The sequence below is a fragment of the Acomys minous genome (genome assembly GCF_964271855.1).
Source record: "Acomys minous genome assembly, chromosome: 9".
NCBI classification, from domain to species: Eukaryota; Metazoa; Chordata; class Mammalia; order Rodentia; family Muridae; genus Acomys; species Acomys minous.
Window position 1 is genome coordinate 47,564,994 of NC_140490.1, and position 18,604 is coordinate 47,583,597.

The window sequence follows — 18,604 nt, forward strand, 5'->3', positions numbered from 1 at the left end:
TGTTGCTAAGTGTAAGAGAGATGTTCAGTACCTCCGGCCAACAGAAATTTGACCAACCCCGGCTAGTGACACTAATTATAGCCATCTTACGTAAGATAGGATCAGGGCAAACTCCTTCTCCATATGGTCAGAATCTAGGACATATGGGAGTGTGGAAGAGTGATGAGACAGACTTACTTCCCCTGGGGCTGTGAAGAAAACTCTAACGTAGCTCTTGGATTATGGAAAACTGAGAAAATGTTCTTTCGTGCTTTGTATTTATTGAAGGCGTCATTCCTGTTATCTCTGGCACTGAGAGTTTGAACTCCAGCAAGGGAGGCATGCCCTGAATAAAAATTAGGGGATGTCTTCAGAAAGAGGCGGTAGCTAGTGTGAGCTGCGCTGTTCATCGTGGCCAGATCTGGAGGATCACGACCATCCTCCCCGAGTGCTCACTGAGTGCTCCCTGCAGAGATTGCCATCCCTAAATTCACAGTCTGCAAAGTGTTCTGCTCCTGGGGGATGTGTGCTCCTTTAGTTGTCTGTTTCTTTCCTGTACTCCCAGAGGTCTCAAAGCACATATTCATCCTGGTAAGGAGTTAACTTGGTTCCCACAAAAAAGCCAGTGTGTTACTGGAACCATTCCACCTGCGGCCGCCCACTGAAGGAAAAGCAATTGATGCCGGCAAGGCACAAAAACGTGTTTAACACTCTCTACTGCCTTCTACGCAGAACATTCTGGTTGTGTTCGCGCCTGAATACATAGTGTATGCTAAAGGTTGTTATTCCCAAGACGACCCATGGAATTCGCAGAACTCACATTAGTGTTAAACCATCATGTGAAGAACATACCATTGAAACACTGACTAGCCAGTATCCACTCTGTGAAGAGCATCTGGGAAGCCTAAAGAGTGGTCTAAAGCCAAATAAGGGATAAAATAGAGTAAAATATACTAAAGACACAGAAGTGGATATAAGGTATATATGTATTAAAGATAAGTGAGAAAAACAAAGGCACTTTTAATGCTCTGTAAGATGATAGGGTTTGGGCTACCAGTGATCAGAGGCCTCAGGGCAGATGAGTTGATTCCCTTTAACAAATCATTTCAGGGAGGCGCAACTTGTATGTGCAGCAGGTTTAGTCTTGGCACTGTGATGGTGGGGAGCTGAGTACGTGTGCAATGTGAAGTCAGTTGTGCTGGGACCTCGGGAGCCAAGTGTGTGAAGTTTGCAGGATGGAAGTTCCCGTTTTGACCTTGCGGTCAGAAATGACATTCCAGGGAATCAGGGCCACCTCCTCCATTGAGTTCATCTGAAACACTTAAAGCCTGTCTTTGGGGTGCAGATGTAAGTTCAAGCCCCAGGACCCATCCGTGTAATGGAAGAAGAAATTGGACTCCCCAAAGTTGTCCTCTGGCCTCCACACATACACCCTGGCATCCATGTACCCACACACACCCACACATACACACACATACACACACATACACACACATACACACCCACCCACACCCACACACCCACACACACACACACACACACACACACACACACACACACACACACATACACACACAGGTACATAAATGTGATTATGTTTTTAAAGCTGGTGATTGAGCCTGGTGCGGTGATGCACACCTGTAATCCCAGCACTCAGGGAGGCAGAGGCAGGTGGATCTCTGTGAGTTCGAGACCAGCCTAGTCTATGAAGCGAGTCCAGGACAGCCAAGGCCACACAGAGAAACCCTATCTCATAAATAAATAAATAAATAAATAAATAAATAAATAAGTAAATCGAGCCTGTACTTGAAGGAACTAGAGATATATCAGAGGTAGTGAGGGATTACTAGACTAAGGTCCAAAAAACACCCAGAAACTTAGAGAGACAAGAGCAGGGTTGCTGGCAGCTTTGTAGGACAGGGCAAGGTGTAGGGGTTCATACAGACCCTGCCAGAGCTGACGTCCTGCTAAATTCCCTGTGCTGTAGTCCACATAGTGGGTTGAGACCAGGCCTTAGGTGGCACGTGAAGGAAAAGCCAATGGGAGTCAGCTGCAGGTGGTTGCTGTCAGGTCTGAAGTCATAGTGTTACGGCGTGGTGGCACCTTCCTGTAATCCCAACACTCAGGAGGCTGAGGCAGGATAACCTGGGCTACACAGTGAGACTCTGACTAGGACAGAGCAAAGCCTGTAATGCCAGCACTCAGAAGACAGAGTCAGCAGGATTGCCACAAGTTCAGAGCTACCCTGGTCTACATAGCTGGTCTAGACCAGCCAGGATTACATAGTGAGACACTGACCCTGTCTCAGAAACAAACAAACTTAACAAAAAACACTAACTAAAACAAATAAGTCATACCAAGTCATTGCACGGTCCAGGAAACCTCAAGGCCTGATGTCATAATAAAGCAACCCCAGAATCCAGGTGCCTAGAAACTGCAGGAAGAAACAGATGTGACCCCATGTCTCTCGGGATTCCACAGCCATCTTTAAAAACTGTCCATCGCTGCGGTTGTGTCTCAGCAGCAGAGCACTAACCTAGTGTGCACAAGGTCCCAGGTTCAACCCTTAGCAATGCGAAGCAAACACACAGAATGAAACAAATATTCCAAGATCAAGAAAGTACACACAAGATAAGGAATAAGAACCAGCAGAAATAAAAGCAAGAAAGAGATTCACAGATGCTTCTGATATCAGATTGTCAGGCCCAAACTTTAAACGCATTTGTTATGTTCAAGGAGATTTAAAACAAAAACTCAGATTGAAAAATGTTAGCAATAGCTGGGCATGGTGGCGCACACCTTTAATCCCAGCACTCAGGAGGCAGAGGCAGCCTGGTCTACAAAGCAAGTCTAGGACAGCCAAGGCTACACAGAGAAACCTTGTCTTGAAAAACCAAAAAATAAAAAAATAAATAAATAAAAAATAAAAATAAAAATGTTAGCAAGAAGTGGATAGTAGATAACTCAAGAAATCAATAACTCACTAAAAATTGTCAGTCTCAAAAGTGCAAAACCGAAATTGGAAATTTTATATTAAGATTCCATAGCAAATTAGATGAAGCTGAAAACAGAGGCTGGTGGAACTGGAAGATAAGTTAGTAGATAATATTAAAATGAGATGATAAAGAGACAAAAGATGTGGAAACAACCGAAGATCCCCCCCCCCTTTTTTTCTTTTTCCTTTTTTTTTTTTTTTAGATGTAAACTGAGAGCTTCCATTCTTCAGGAAAAAAAAATTATTCAAAATGGATCATAGGCCTCAATGTAAAATACAACTCTGGAATGCTTTCAGAAGGTAAACAGGGGAGGAGGTGACTGCGGCTCTGGGATGACCTTCCAGAGACAAGCTGAAAGCACGACATAAAAGAAAAAAAAAAAGATGCGGTGTTCTCCTCTGCCAGTGATAACGTTAAGTAAAAAAGAAAAGCTGTATGCTGGACAAATATTTAGAAAATACCCAATAAAGGAACTGTTTCCAAATTATACAAAAATCTCTTAAACTCAGGAAAAGAAAAGAAAACTCAGTTTAAAAATGGACAAAAATATCCGAATAGACATTTCCCCAAAAAGGATGCACAGGTGTTAAACAAACAAACAAACAAACAAACAAATGAATCTACATTGACACAACTAGATACCACTGCACACCCTTAGGAACCTACCATCTCAGGGTCTGACAGAACCAAAATGAAGGCCGTGGAGCAGCAGGAACTCTGCTGTTGCTGGCAAAATGAGGCAGATGGTGCAGGCATTCTGGAAGACAGTCCACAGCTCCTGAAAAACTTAAATATATTCTTACCACATGACCCCAGTGATCAAACTTCTAGGAATTTACCCAGCCAACTGAAAGTTTGTATCACTGCGCACAAGTGTTTATGGCAGTTTGATTCATGGTTGCCAAACACGACAGCAAGGATGATCTCCGGCAGGAGAGTGGATAATGCATCCTGGTTCAATCTCTTGATACAGTATCTTTCAAGGACAAGAGAAATGAGCTACCCACCCACAGAAAGGCACAGCGGAACCTCCAGTGCATATTAATAAGTAGAAGACGCCAATGGGAGAAGCTGGATGCTCTACCATTCCATCATTAATCCAGGATACTCTGGAGTGGGCAAAGCTACATGCCAGTAACAAAGGCAGTGGTTCCTCTGGACAGTGCCCACGGCTCATACACGCTACTGAGTGAAGCAAGGAAAGACGGACAAGTCAGCTGGAGCAGGGTCTGTCTGCTTCCTTGCTCATGGACAGACAGAGAACAAGCCCCCAAATAGCAATTGCTATGTGGCTAATGTTTTGGTGTTCTCTGTCTAGTAAGCATCGGATTTTATAAGTTGTTCTGAGTGGAGAAGCATTTATCTCGGATACTTGCCTGTTGATCCTCCGGCCTGATGAACACTCTGCAGGAGAGTGAGCTCTGTTTCCTTCCAGAGCATTAGCCCTTTAGACAAACATGGAGACCCTGGCTTATATGTCTGTAGACTAAGAAGAAGAGAGCCTTTGTCTATAAGAGTCAGGGTATGGGAGGTGTCTGCCTGTCATAGTCCAAAGTCAGTATTGTAGTTGCTTGTTGGTTGAGCCATCTTTTGATAAGCTGGATTTTGTTGGGCACTGGTGCACATGGAAAAGAAAGGTTATTTTATCCATTGTGTTTGATTGGGCAGGATAATAAAAAGGAAGCATTTGGGAAGAAATAAAAATACCTTCCAGTCATTTAGTTCAGGTGATATCTGTTTTTAGTCAATTTGCTAATTATAAATTTATGAGCAAACAATATCTTACAATTTACTGTATGATATTTTTTTTTAGTATTTTAACCGTATGAATTAAATTTTTCAGTTAAAAAAATTGTGAAGAGGCTCAAACGCAGGGCTTTGCACATGCTAGGCAAACATGTTAGCTGTGAGCTATGCCCCTGCTCAAAGAGTTACTTTTCAAAGCCCATATTGTGTAAAGGATCTCCCTGACAGCCCTGTTTGGTGGTAGGTGTATGTAATACCAGTACGGCAGGAGACCTAGAGTTTGAAGCTAGCCTGGGCTACACAGTAAGACCCTGTCTTCAGAAACAAAGGGATGTTGGTAAGTGCACTAAAAGCTATCTTTATAAATGCTTCTCAGCAAGGAGGGAACCTGCACAGCTCTGCCAGCTGAGATTTGATTTTGTTCAGTCTGGTCTTTGATTCTGTGGTGGCCTCCTGCTGCCTCTTCTGAGAACAAAGTATTGGGCCAGGCTTCAGAGCATGCACTATGTAGCTGTTGGGGTTTGAGCTATGTAGTAAGTATAAAAGACACAGCAGATTTCAAGGGTGAAAGAAGAAAAAAAATGTAGCATAAATATTTTGGATGTACTAGGTTAACTAAAATATGTTACTAAAACAACTTTGTCTTCTCTTTTGCTTAAAAATATGTTATGAAAACAGTTTGAATTACTTATGTGGCTCCCATTGCCGCCTTGTTGGGCTGCGTTGCTCCAACAAACACATGGCTTCGTAGTTACATCTCAGCCACAAGCACCTGGTCTTAGCTTTTGCGGGTGTCCTTCCTGGTTAAACTTCTGCCCTTGTGTCTGGGTCTTGGGGTCCTGCTGTCATGTCTCAATGGCAGCCTGCCCTTCCCCGTCTACCTATATCCCTGCCAGAGTGGTCGGAGGGCCGGACCCTGCTCTCTAGAACTGAGCGTAGTGTGGATGATCAGACACGCATGGTATTTTTAGGTATTTTTTAGTAACAGATGATGGGCTCTCCCACACACCATCTGTCACCACTTCGGTCTTCCTGATTTCACAGAAAGAAAAGCTCAGAGCTGAACATGGAGCCTCGAGGTGACATGCAGGTGTGTGCAAGGTTTCCCGAGTCAGAGCGTTGGGGTAGGGACGGTGATGTAGACAGACACAGAAATAAGGAAGCGGTTGATACGTTAGGAAGTCATAAGGGCTGGGAGTGTAACTCAGTGGGGAGAGCCCCTGTCTAGTGTGCATGAGTCCCCTGGGTTCAGTTCCCAGTGCTGGGGTTAGAGATGGCAGGTGGGGGGTCCCATGGGGAGAGAGAAGGTGTCATGAGTTGCACACACTCTGGTTAGTTGTGCGTTACAAAACTAACGGAAAACGTAGCTTATAGAAAAATCTTAGAGTCAGATCTTGATCTGGTAGGCGAGAAAGGTGATTTGGCATTTTCATGTACTCGGGTTATATAAGCAGTAGCATGCCTGCAAGAAATTGACTGAGCTGCAGATGCATGATACACTGGAGAATGGGGAACACAGCCTAGAATGCAGGGCCGGTTTATTGCACTGTAGCTGCCCTGTGTTGGTCTGCTCGTGCCGGGTGACACGGCAGCAGTGACGCCCTTAAATGCTCAGTGCCTTGAGACAACAACGGTCTGTCTCTGTAAAGTTTCAGGTGTCAGTCCAGGTCAGCTGTGGCTTCAGTCTGGGCTCTAGTCTGAAGGAGTTGACTCACTGGGGGACTTGCGATGCTGCGGCAGAGGCTCACAATCCGCGGCTCCTCAGAGCCTGCTGTCAGTGCTTTGCTCGCATACACGTGGCCAACCTGGTGGTAGTGGGATCAGGGATTACATTCCTCTTCTGCAGGTCCAGCAGGTAACAAGGCCATAGTGGGAACACAGAACCCTTTCAAGGAGCCCAGGGAGTCATTTGGAACATTCTGTCACACACTGTCATTCTGGCTCATTTTTAATTTTTTTCCGAAAACCTTCAGAAACACGTTACTGTATTTTTGTCTCAATTTTTCTTCAGCACTTATTTACCTCTCATCCCTTTTGTGCCTGGCCTTAATGAGAGGCAGTTATTGTCACTGTGTTCTGTGCCCAAGGATGCACGTAGATGCAGGTGGTAAGGTACCAGGCTGCACACTTCTCAGACCCCAAAGAGAAAATCATTATCTCCCATGTGTCTCGGCCATGGTCCAGCTTGCTCTCCAGAACTATGAAAGCCTCTGAGACCAGAGACAGCCTCCGGAATCCTGCCTTGACATCCTCAGAAGCATACCTTCCTCAGTCCTCTCCTGACTCTGCAGCCACTGGGCTGCCTCGGGCCCTTGGACCTGGTGCCTTGAAGGCAGTTAGCTTCCTCTTCTCTCTGGGAGTACATAGTGGGCTTTATCCCACAGAGTGTGGAAAGAACATTAGGTGAGCTCTTTGGGGCCAGGTCCAAATCCCTCCTGTGGTAATTAATGTCAGAGTGAGGTGGTTTATCCTTTTGTGATAGGCAGCAGTCATTTGTCAAGATGGCGGATGGGCTGTAGACTGCAAGATCAGGTGTTCGTTAAAGGAATAGCCCATGTTTACCGAATGCCCACTTTGCCTTTTTGAATACATTGTTGGAGAAGTTTAAGTGGGATGTGAGAGAAGCAGTAAAGAGCACCCATAGGGGGAGGAAGTGATGCCTCTTTCCCCCACTACTCAACAGCCTGGAGGTTGGGAGAGGCTGATAAAGTCATAAACGTGAACTGAACAGTATTGGAAGGAGTTGGGATTGAGTTCATGGATCATTGAGTATGAACCACCAGTTTATGTACAGGCGGTGTTAAGTGGAAGCCCTGTGCTGCTGTTAAAGTCTTGGCACAAGGTTTAGGAGAAACTAGTTAGTTCCCGTTTTCAAATTTCCTTTTTAATTGGATGACAATATGGGTGGGTTCCTAAGAGACACCTTCCCTCTTCCCGCTTGGAATGTTGAGTCCCTGTCTATGATAGTACTTGCCAGAGAGCATAGTTTCCTCCTGTGCTGGATATGATGAGGCCCCTGAGCTTGGGGGCAATGCCCTATTTCTTGTGGGTGTGTAGCAGGTGCCAATAGCTGCTTTGAAGTCTTCAGGCAGGCAGCAACTGACTGTGTAACCCAAGACATTCTTTGCTGTGTAGTTACAAGTGTGTGTGAAGGAAATGATTAATTACACTGTGAAAAGGCAGCAATGACCTGACAGACTTTTAAACAGGAAGGGAGGGCTGTCAGCAGAACTCAATAGTAAGGCTGATGGCTCTGGTACTCGTCTCCCTGGCCTGTGGCAGCTGTGTTCAGACACAGGCTGAAGTTTGTGGATGGTCTAGTGACTTCTACAGACCGCATCAGCAATGGCGGTCCTGGGATCAACAGGCTTCCTGTGCAGTTTCAGTCTGGGATTTCTAAGTGAGGGTTAATGCAAAAACAATATAACTCACATATATTAGTTACACATATGATGGGTAACTTTTTATAATAATTTTGATGATAGGACAGAGGAAAAAAAGAAACATTGACAATGTCAACATGAAATGGAATATAGAACATTCCTTGTGTTTTGGTGTGACTCAGTTTCATAACATCACATGGTAAAATATGGGCAGACCGGAAACATCTCTCTTATTGTCATCTTGCAAACTACAAAGTTAAGAAAAGGAAAGAAGGAAGCAAGGAAGGGAGAAGAATGCCAGCAGGCCTGTATTCCTACAGCTGGAGAAATGGAGGTTTGCAATGTGATCTTGGGCACAGATTTGAGAGCATATAGGATGGGCTGTGAATGGCAGTTGGGTCTACAGATGTGAACCTAGGGTTCATGGTTCACAGAGGCAGTGAGGCCGGAGTAGAGGAGAGAGACCCACTCCCTCATCCAGAACAGAGGGACTCCACATGGAGCAGACTTCTTAAGCACTTTAGATTTGGGAGCTAGGAAGTCACGTGCTTTTTGCTCTAGTGTTTTCTGTACAGAGCAGCAGCCCTTCTGCACATGAACTTACATGAACTCTGAGCTTGTGCCTTCCCTAGCATGGGAGAAAGAAATGACATGAGGATACGAAGCAGGGAACTGGGTGCCTGGTCCATAACCAACGTTCTACACATTGTGTTCGTACTAGAGAGCAGCCCATCCGTAGATGATGCCGACAGTGATAACCATGGCCTATGGTCCTATGATGCTCTTGGCGTTCTGTCGGCAGCCATTCTGCTGGTAGATACTGGGTACCTGAGAGGTGGAACTGCTGACTTAGAAAACCCAGTGAAGGGAGGATTTGCTTTACTAGGAGGAAGTCAGGGAAACAGCAGGAGCCGACCTGGGTAAAGAATGGCACAGTTCACCGGTCTGAGAGGAGGAAGGTACTTCAGCAAGAAGGATTTATTTGAGTTTATAGTTTGAGGGCCTAGAGTCCTTCATAGCAGAGAAGGTTTAGTGGCAGGAGTGCCAGGAGGCTGGTCACATGTGTCCGAAGTCAGGAAGCTGAGAAGGAAAGGGGCTGGAATAAGATCACAGTGCCTGCCCACAGTGACCCACTTCCGCTGACAAGCTTCCACAACCTTCCAAAATTGCCGTCAGCTGAGGACCAAGTGTGAAAACATGTAAGCCTGTAGGGAGCATTTCTCCTTCCATCCACAACAGAAAAGTTCACTCACAGTTTCTTCCTCCCCCTCCTCCCCCTCCTCCCCCTCCTCCCCCTCCTCTCCCCCCCTCCTCCCCCTTCTTCTTTAACCCTGGGCTTCACACTGTGCAGTACTAGAAGCCTCCTGGGTCATTGGTGGAGACTGCAGAGCAGAGGAGGTGGCCAGCCCTTACCAGAATAGACAGATGAATAAGGAAAGTGGCACCATCTGTTTGGGAAAGAAGGGAGAGTTCATAAAGACAAAAATAACATCTAAGTAGCCATTATATGTGAAAATACAGAGCCACAAGATTGTTCAGTGAATGGTTTTGGTCAGGGTCACTATGGCTGTGACGAAACACCAGGACCAAAAGCAACTTGGGGAAGAAAGGGTTTATTTGGCTTATGCTTCCACATTGTAGTCCATCACTGAAGGACGTCAGGGCAGGAACTCAAACAGGGTACCAACCTAGAGGCAGGAGCTGACACAGAGGCCATGGGGGATGGAGCTTACTGACCTGCTTTCTCATGGCTTGCTCAGCCTGCTTTACTACAGAATCCAGGACCACCACCATCCCAGGCCTGGCACCACTACCACAAGTGGCTGGGCCCTCCCCCATCCATCACTAACTAGGAAAGTACCCTACAGGCTTGCCTCCGGCCCCATCTTACAGAAGCATTTTTTTAAAAATTGAGGTTCCCTCCTTTCTGATGACTCTAGCTTGTGTCAAGTTGACATAAAACTAGCCAGCACATTCGCCAAGAAGCCGTTACAGACTAAAATGCAAATTTGTGGTCTTTTTGTTTGATGAATCAAAAAGCGTGACAGCAAAGACACCTCTTAATAATTAATAATATAGCAAAGCAGAGGGAACCATACACGAGTGGAGATATATGTCTACACGTGCACAACTGTGATTAGGCAGGCATGGAGTTCAGAGGAATTAAAGTATCCTGAAGCTGCTCAGGGCTCCAGGGGTAACGCTGCTTGCTGCCAAGCCTGATGATATGAGTGTAATTTCTGGGACCCAGGTAAAGGCACTGAGTCCTACAAGTTGTTCTCCGGCTCCTGTATGTGTGCTATAATAGTACAAGGGCCTGCACACACATATCATAAATATACATCATCATCATCATCATAAGAAGAAGAATTTTTCAAAAGAAGTATCCATAGTCAAGATTTCCTAAAGGAATGACATTTAAGATAACATTGAAAATTTTAAGGAACATTGAAACATGCTTTGACTCAGGTTGCAGAAATGGAGGTTTGTTTTCCAAGCTTTTCTCCATGTAAAATTAAATTATTGTGTCATAATCAGCCTTAGATTAATCACTTTCCTCCCAGGAAAGGGATTAAAGGCACGTTAAAATTATTTTCTAAAACAATACATGCATTTTTAAAGTAATAATTATTTTCTGTTTTGTCGTTTTTGAGAGTGGGTGTATGGGGTCTCATATCCCCAAGGTGAAGCTGGTCTTGAACGACTGATCCTCTTGCCTCAAGCTTAAAGTCCTGGGGCTTCAGGAGTGCACCACTATGCCCAGCTGTTTGATATTTTTAACTAGATTTATGCAACTACAGGACAGAAAGTATAACTGACAAGTATTTTGAGGCTCAAACTGAGAGTGGCAGGTAAAGGTCTTTAGTGACTGCTCCCTGAAGTAAAAGCATTGTGGCTAATTGTGGGTAGAGGCTTTAACTAAGGCACAAAACTAGACAGGATCAAAGAAGGCTACAGCGGGACTGTAGAGACGGCTTGGAGGCTAAAAGTACCCGCTACTCTTGCAAGAAGACCCAGGTTCTGTACTCAGTTCCCAGCACTCATGTCAGGCAGCTCACAACTGCTTGTAATTCCAGCTCCAAGGAAAACCTGATGCCCTCTTCTGGTCTACCCTTGCACATGGTGTAGGCAAGACAGGCATGCATGTAAAATAAAAATACATTGATTTAAAAAAAAAAAAGGGGGAGGGGGAAATGGAGAAAGCCACAGAATCCATACAGTTGAAGTACCTTCATGCTTGCCTTTTGTTATTTTGTTGATTTGGGCTCTTGATGTCTCTGTGTAGCCCAGGCTGGCCTCAAATTCTTGACTCTCCTACCTCAGCCTCCCACGTGCAAGGATTACAGGCTTGTACCACCGAATCTGTTTTTTTTTTTTTAATGGGTTAGGAAAACAGTTGCAGACCACATTTCTCAGAACCCTGATGCCTGATGCTCCTCCTTAGAGCATGTATGATGCTTCTTTCTTTCTTTCTTTCTTTCTTTCTTTCTTTCTTTGTTCCTTCCTTCCTTCCTTCGTTCCTTTCTTTTCTTTTTTAAGCACAATTGAGTTTTGCTGAAATGCCATCAGAGATCACACTTCTCAATAAGCAGGAATTCTGTATGGCATGCTGCTCACAAATTGTGGAGCCTCCTTACTTCAAGATATATGTCACTCAGTGGGTTTGTCTTATTAAAAACAGCCCCAGCAGCTTCACTGTGTGCTCAGCGCTTTCACAGAAATGCAGAGCTAACGTGTTTTAAGGGGCCTGATGGAGCTGGAGCAGATGTACAGCAGGCTGCTAGGAAGTTGGTGCTGGTGTGCATCTTACACGCGCAGGGCTAAGAGGTAAGAGTGGGATTTTGCTGAAGACAACAGGTCTCCTTTCTCCTTGGACCGCTCCCTGTGGCTTTTCCTCTGCTTCCTCTCCTATCCATCCCTCCCACCCCACCCCTACCCCCAGCTGGCAGGAAATCCAGCCCTATTCTCTCCCCTGCTCATCAATTGACCATAAGCAGCTTTATTGATGTAACAGGGGGACAATTGGGGAGCGGAGTTTACACAACATTTAGACAGTAAATCAGAATTTAAACTACACAATAACCTTATGCCTACATTTCTCTCTTTTCTTACAATAACAATTACTATATGTAAATAACAATTATGAAAATTATTAGATAAGATGGCAGGCAACTGGCTTGTTTCTTTAAACGTGAGGTTTTTTTTCACCAATGACAGGTAGTGGCTTGGCCTAATACAACAGGTGCCAGGGAGCCCAGAAGAGGCTTTTAAGATCTATAACACCTTGCTTTAATTTCAATATGATAATGGTAATATACATCACCTTTGAGAGGCGTCAAAATAAAACAGACATAGGTAAAAAGGAGACTGCTAAATTATATCAGTCTAAACTTATATGACTTCAAACTGCAGAACAATCAGGTAACATAATTTGCTGATCTCTCCACATGGGAGCAGCTCAGAGACTGACTGAGACATGAAGATGTCTCCAGCCAGGACTTCAACGGTGCACGGCCTATAGATCTTCAGCTACAGATTCCTCAGGACTTATAATGTCATCCTTTGAAATGGCATGGATAAAAATTTGTTTTTACAAAGAATCATCTTTAACTGAACTGTGCTCAGTGCATAACCTATACATCCCATACATATATTAATAAAAAATCTATAATACCTTTGAAAGTTTATATATTTTACAGACCAAGAGGTTGAGCCACAAAAAAAAAAAAAAAAAAAAAAAAAGACAAGACAAGTAGCCCAGGTTATCCTACCTCACAAATGGCATCCAACAAGGGACAGAATTTACAGTAACTTATCAAGAACTTTTATAAAAAAATAAAAATAAAACTACAGAGAAACTTCTTAGTTCTGCTCAAAAACAGAGTATTAAGAACAGACTTAAACTGCTCAGATTGTGTTGTGAAGCCTTGTATTATAAAAGAATCTCAATTACTTCTATGATAGCCAGGTTAAGAAATAAGCTAAGAGAACCAAAAAATACAATTTTGTATTTTGTTATACAAAAATAATAATAATAACTTCAACACTATACTTCATATTTGGCTTGAGGGATTACTATCCCAAAGTGCCTAGGACCAACATTGTCAAATTCAGGACATCACACAACTAAAGGAGAGGTCTGTGTTTGACAAGCAAAGAACCCCGGTATCTCCTAATGCCTTCAGAGTCCCTTTACCGTTGGTGGCACTTTCATATTTGTCTAGAACGTAAAGGAGAAATATGGAAAATTAATTTTGTAGGTTTTTTTTTCTTTTTAGTAGAAACAGCTTCAAATACTTAACTGTTAGAAAGTACTGCAGAACGGGCAGTGAGTGTAACTGGCAGGGGCATGCCGCAGCTTGGGCTGGATTTCATTTCATTTCAAGGAGTGGCGCTGCATACAGAAACCAGTAGAGTCATGACCACAGTATCCAAGAGAGCAAACTGTGAAAATCAGTGTACGGTGGGCGTGACTGCCACTCTATGTAGGCACTAGTGAAGAGCCCCATTGTGATCCAGAGGACACTAGGGAAGATATTTAAAAATTGGAAAATAGCCCACACTGACCATTTACAGTAAGGTTGGGGAGCTGGCTTAGGTAAAAGACAGAGGCAGATGCCCTGAGGATGAGAGATAAATATTACCCGATTTCATGAGAGGCAGGGGAGATAATAGAAACTCCAATTCTGGAAATGTTGTAAAGCAACACAGATCTCTTGGGAGCAGTGTTGGAGTTCAGTCCTGCCCAGAGGCGGGAGGATTATGGGGATTTATGCCTGTGTGGTCTTTTGAGTCGTTGAAAGAACCCTTGCAGGCAGTAAACGTTCTTTACTTTGTGGCTGAAACTATTGTCTCGTAGCTGTTCATTAGAAGGTTGTTTTTTGTGGGTATATCACTATCAAATTTGAATCTGGAATTAATGGTTTAAGTTGTGTGTACTGCATATGCCCGCATCTGTGTGTCCTGATGGAACTACTGTAGGCGTTGTGAGTCTTTTGTTTTTCTTCTGTTTGTGGTGTGTTTGAGAGTGAGGCAGGAAGGAGAGAACGAGGGAGGGGGAGGGGGGATGGGCTAGACATAGGTACGTGAGTTGTGGTATTTCACTCTCCCTTACTCCTTGAGACAGGGTCTTTCATTGGACCTAGAGCTAGGCTGGTAGCCCAGAAATCCTCCTGACTCTGCACCCCTCCTTCATTGCTGGGGTTACAGGTACATGTGATCACATCTGGCTTTTTGCATAGGTTCTGGGCATTTTGTTTTTGTTTTTCAAGACAGGGTCTCTCTGTGAAATAGACCTGACTGTCCTGGAACTCTCTTTGTAGACCAGGCTGGCCACGAACTCGCAGAGAGCTCCCTGCCTCTGCCTCCCGAGTACTGGGATTGAAGGCATGCCCCACAGTACCCTGTGGTTCTGGGTATTTGAACTCAGGTCTTCATAATTGTGCAGCAAGCACTCAATACTACTGAGCCATCTCCCCAGCACATCTAAGACTTTTATATGTAAAAGTACCTGCTTCCTTGCAAAATCCCAAGGCCATTAATCACTCAACAAATAACTCCAAAGCAATGAATATAGATATTGCAGGATTCAAATATATACTAGCTCTGGTTGTGCCTTCAGGGAACTTAGGGTACAAGTGTAGCTAAGACATTCACAGATCATCCACCTCCATCCAGTCCAGTCTGCAGCCCTCAGGCCAGTCTGCCAGGGTCGCTATGAATTCAACCCACCATGTGTGTCGATGACAGTGGCATGTGACATATCAAAAGGCTGAGCCCACTTGTGTCATGTGAATAGACAAATAAATTGAGATAAAAGCATAGAAAAGGATTAAGCATTTCTGTGAGACTTCAGAGAAGGTGGGGGGAGGGGACCTTTGGTTGTAATCAAGCTATGTTTTCTGGAAGAAAATGCATTGTCCTGGGCCTTCAGTATAAAGCATTTTGAAGGGTGGACGTAAAGAAGAAAATGGAAACAGAGTGGGTGTGTGACTTGTCCATGCTCCACTGGGGCTGGCGAGAGCAGCGGAAGCAGTTGGCACGGAGCTGGTGATGTCCAGTCTGGACTGCCCCGCTGAGTTTGCTCAGTGCCTGTCCCTTCCAGTGCCTGTTGAAGACGTTGGGGATCCCTGCACAGGTGGGAAAAACCCCAGTGTGCAGCTCCAGAAAGAGGCCGCCCTGAGAGGTTCGAGTTTGCAGGCTAACATTATTTGTTAGTAAGCGCCCTCCAACGAGAACAAGAACTGAGAAGGCCAGACATTTAAATGGTTGTTGAAAGGAGGAATTTCAAAAGCTTTCCCCCCTGGGAATCAGAACTGTGCAGTTTCCAGTGTGATCTCATCTTCCGTGGGCTGTCCTGGGGCACATGAACTGGGCAGTATTGTTTTTTTTTTTTTTTTTAAATACATTTGACAGTAATGGCTAGAGCACAGGTAGTAGTGTTTGTGTGGAAAGAGCCTGGTCAGCATTCTGTAGCTGTATGCAGGGTTAGTGTCTGCAAGAACAGATGGCGGAGTCATCAGAAATAATCAGCCAGGGATTGCATGTTGGAACAGTGAGGGGAAAAGGGAACCCCAGAATGTGAAGGGGGGGGGTGACCTTCACTGCACTAGAGATGGCAGCATGTGTGGTGGATGGCTAAGAGAAGGAACTGGTGTGTGAGTAAACACCTACTCATATCACATTACTTGACAAGGTGTGGGAGAGCAAGCCGGAAGGTTCCAGAGCACACTACTAGAGGTTCTCAGGGCGAGTATTTTTAAATCAAATACCTGGTTGATATGGTCTGCTTCTTAGAATTCTGGGTAAATAGTAGTTTTCATATGAATTCACTATTGTAGGGAAACTGCATCCAAACCACCTCAGTTTTCCTCATTAGACAATAGCGACCTGCTGGACAGTAGTGCTGCATGCCTTTAATCTGCTGCAGCACTTAGGAAGCAGAGGCAGGCAGGTCTCAGTGAGTTCGAGGTCTACAAAGTGAGTCTGGGACAGTGAGGGCTGCAGAGAAACCCTGTCTCAAAAAAACAGACCAAAAACAAAACAAAACAAAACAAAAACAAAAAATAAAAAAACCAAGACAATAGAAAGTATCCTCTTATCTTGAGTATTTTCCTGGCCCGAGTCACCTCTCTAGAGCTAATTCTTAACCTTAATATTTTTTTCTTTCATTCAGGTGTTTGCCTTTGATTATTGTTTTTGGTCCATGGATGAATCAAACACAACAAAATATGCTGGTAAGTTGACTGTTTCATTTGGGCTTCTGGCCTCTTGCATTAGGTGTGTTTTCTCTCATTATTCTGGAGTTTTCATTTTCCCACGTGTCTCAAGCCCACTCTGCCATTCTGGTGGGTGGATCTGGAAAGGCGGTGGTGATCTGGCTCTGCCATTTTCTTGCCAAGCAGCCTTAGACTCGGTTTGAAAACCTCAGCCAAGGGGTACAGGTAGTGGTGTTCACTTGTGGTTCCAGCACTGAGGAGGCTGAGGCAAGAGGACTGCCTCCAGTTCAAGGCTGATCTACATAGCCTGCATTAGGCCAGGCAGTGCTAAGTATAAGTAACAAGGCTCTGGCAGCCCCCCACCCCATACCACCAACATTTCAAAACCCCTTTAAGCTTTTAGTGTTCACCTCTTAAGGGTATCAATAGCCTCAGGGGTATACCCAGGTCAAGCCTAAACTTTATAAGTTTTAAGCACTGTAGAAACCCTGAGTTAACAGCATGGACTGGCTACAGTTGCTGAGGTAGATATAGAGATGGCATTGAAAGTGAACATATAAATTAAGCCTAAAAGGGGAAAATGTGAGTATTGAGGATAGGTGTGTTCACCTGATTTAGCTATTCCAAAATATATACATATGTTCACGTATGTATGTAACACCATAAATACCAGTTTTAATTGTTGATTTTAAAAAAGAAAACAACAACAACAAGTTGAGCTTATGATCTAAAGAGGAATGAAGTGTCATGGTACCAAGGCAAGTCAGCGGACCTTGACGTCAGGTCTGACTTATAACCGCAGGACCCTGCCGTGGCTCTTTGGGATAAGTGCTTAATTTCTCTGTGTTTCACTGTGCTTTCTATAAAATGGCAATGGCAGCTCTTATGTCCCTATGCCATATGGGTGTCTTATGGGTTGACTAGGACCATAGATGCTGAGTGACGGAAGGTGCCTCTAAGTGTTACTCCATTGGAGTTTCCTGTAGGGAGGGGGCTGGGCATGGTGCTAGCAGGGGCCTGAGCAGAGAGTGCAGTGGGGCTGTGGTGACAGGAAATTCTCAAAGCCGAACTAAGAAGTAGAGGCCAGTGTGGTGAAAAACTGAAGCTGTTGGCCTGGCCTGGCCAATGTGTGGGAGAGACCGTTTTCCTCCCTCCCTGTCCCCTCAGCACATGTCTTCCATTACTGCCTGCAGATACCACTGTGTACTGTAGCCCTCAGGGCCCACAGACTTTCTTTTTAGCCAAGCACAACTTCATTGGATCCAGATGAGAAGATATCTATGGAATTTAGGATCTGATAAACACTATGGTTAGAATTATAAGTAGATAAAAAATGATTTTTAATGTGCTGGTAGCCTAACATTGGCACAGTTTTTGGTTGCACGATCAATTCAACTTGTATGTTTCAGCTAACCTTGAAATAAGGTCTCTTGATTCATAGAACAAAGCGTCTTTACAATGCTGAGGGGAGGGGAAGCATTTTTCTTATTCTGTAGAGGTCTTCATTATTACATAACTCTTAGCAAAGGGTTGCTGTTCTCCTGGGTATTTGAATGTTATACGGAATCTGGGTAAAAAAAATGCATTGCTTGGAAATGAAATTTTTCGTTTCCGCACTAATGTGATTTCTGTTTTCTTCACTTAAAAGAAACAGCAATTCTTAACTGTGAATAGAAACATTAAGATGGGAGCGCCTATTCTCTGGTGAGAAATAAGGGAAATGGGGAGAGGAAAGCACAGATTTCCTGAAACCAACCTATTTGTCAGGCCCCATGAATAATGGCTTCATTGAGACTGAGTCTGAGCGCTCAAAGCAGCTCTCAAAACTGGGGTCTGGCAGGCTGAGTGGGGGGTTGGTCAATGCACGAGTAGAGCGAGCCAAGGATGCCAGGGCCTTCAAGTGCTGTGTGCTACGTCAGAGCATAAAATCCCCAGTGAAGTTTTTCTGTTTATTAAAAGCTATTGCAAGATGCTCCACCCTCTGGCTTTTCAACGTGAAACTGGGAAGTTCCCCTGGAACTGGGAACTGCACCTCAGGGCTTGGTTGGAGTGCCTAAAGAATGTGGGCTCTTATATCAGACTATGGGGTTCTAATGCTTGGCCCCCACCTTTGCACTGTGTGTGTTACTAAACCTTTTACCTAATACTTGTCCCATGAAAGATGACTCCTCATATGTCTCATCGGCTCACTGTGATGACGGTCAGGACAGCGACTGGCATCAGTACCTTGGCAAGAAAATGCACCGGGCTGGGATTTATGGCACCTGGTTTCGCTACAAGC

The 18,604-nt window shown here is 44.5% G+C and overlaps 1 protein-coding gene across 5 annotated transcripts in view; it reads left to right on the top strand.

The window, feature by feature from the left end:
• The window catches only part of KIF13A (kinesin family member 13A), a 185,215-nt gene that overhangs the window by 72,792 nt on the left and 93,819 nt on the right, over positions 1-18,604 (top strand). For all 5 annotated transcript variants that reach the window (XM_084795083.1, XM_084795085.1, XM_084795084.1 and 2 more), the window contains one exon: positions 16,281-16,341. In XM_084795083.1, the coding sequence (XP_084651209.1) occupies positions 16,281-16,341 (61 nt within the window). The remainder of the gene's footprint in view (positions 1-16,280; positions 16,342-18,604) is intronic.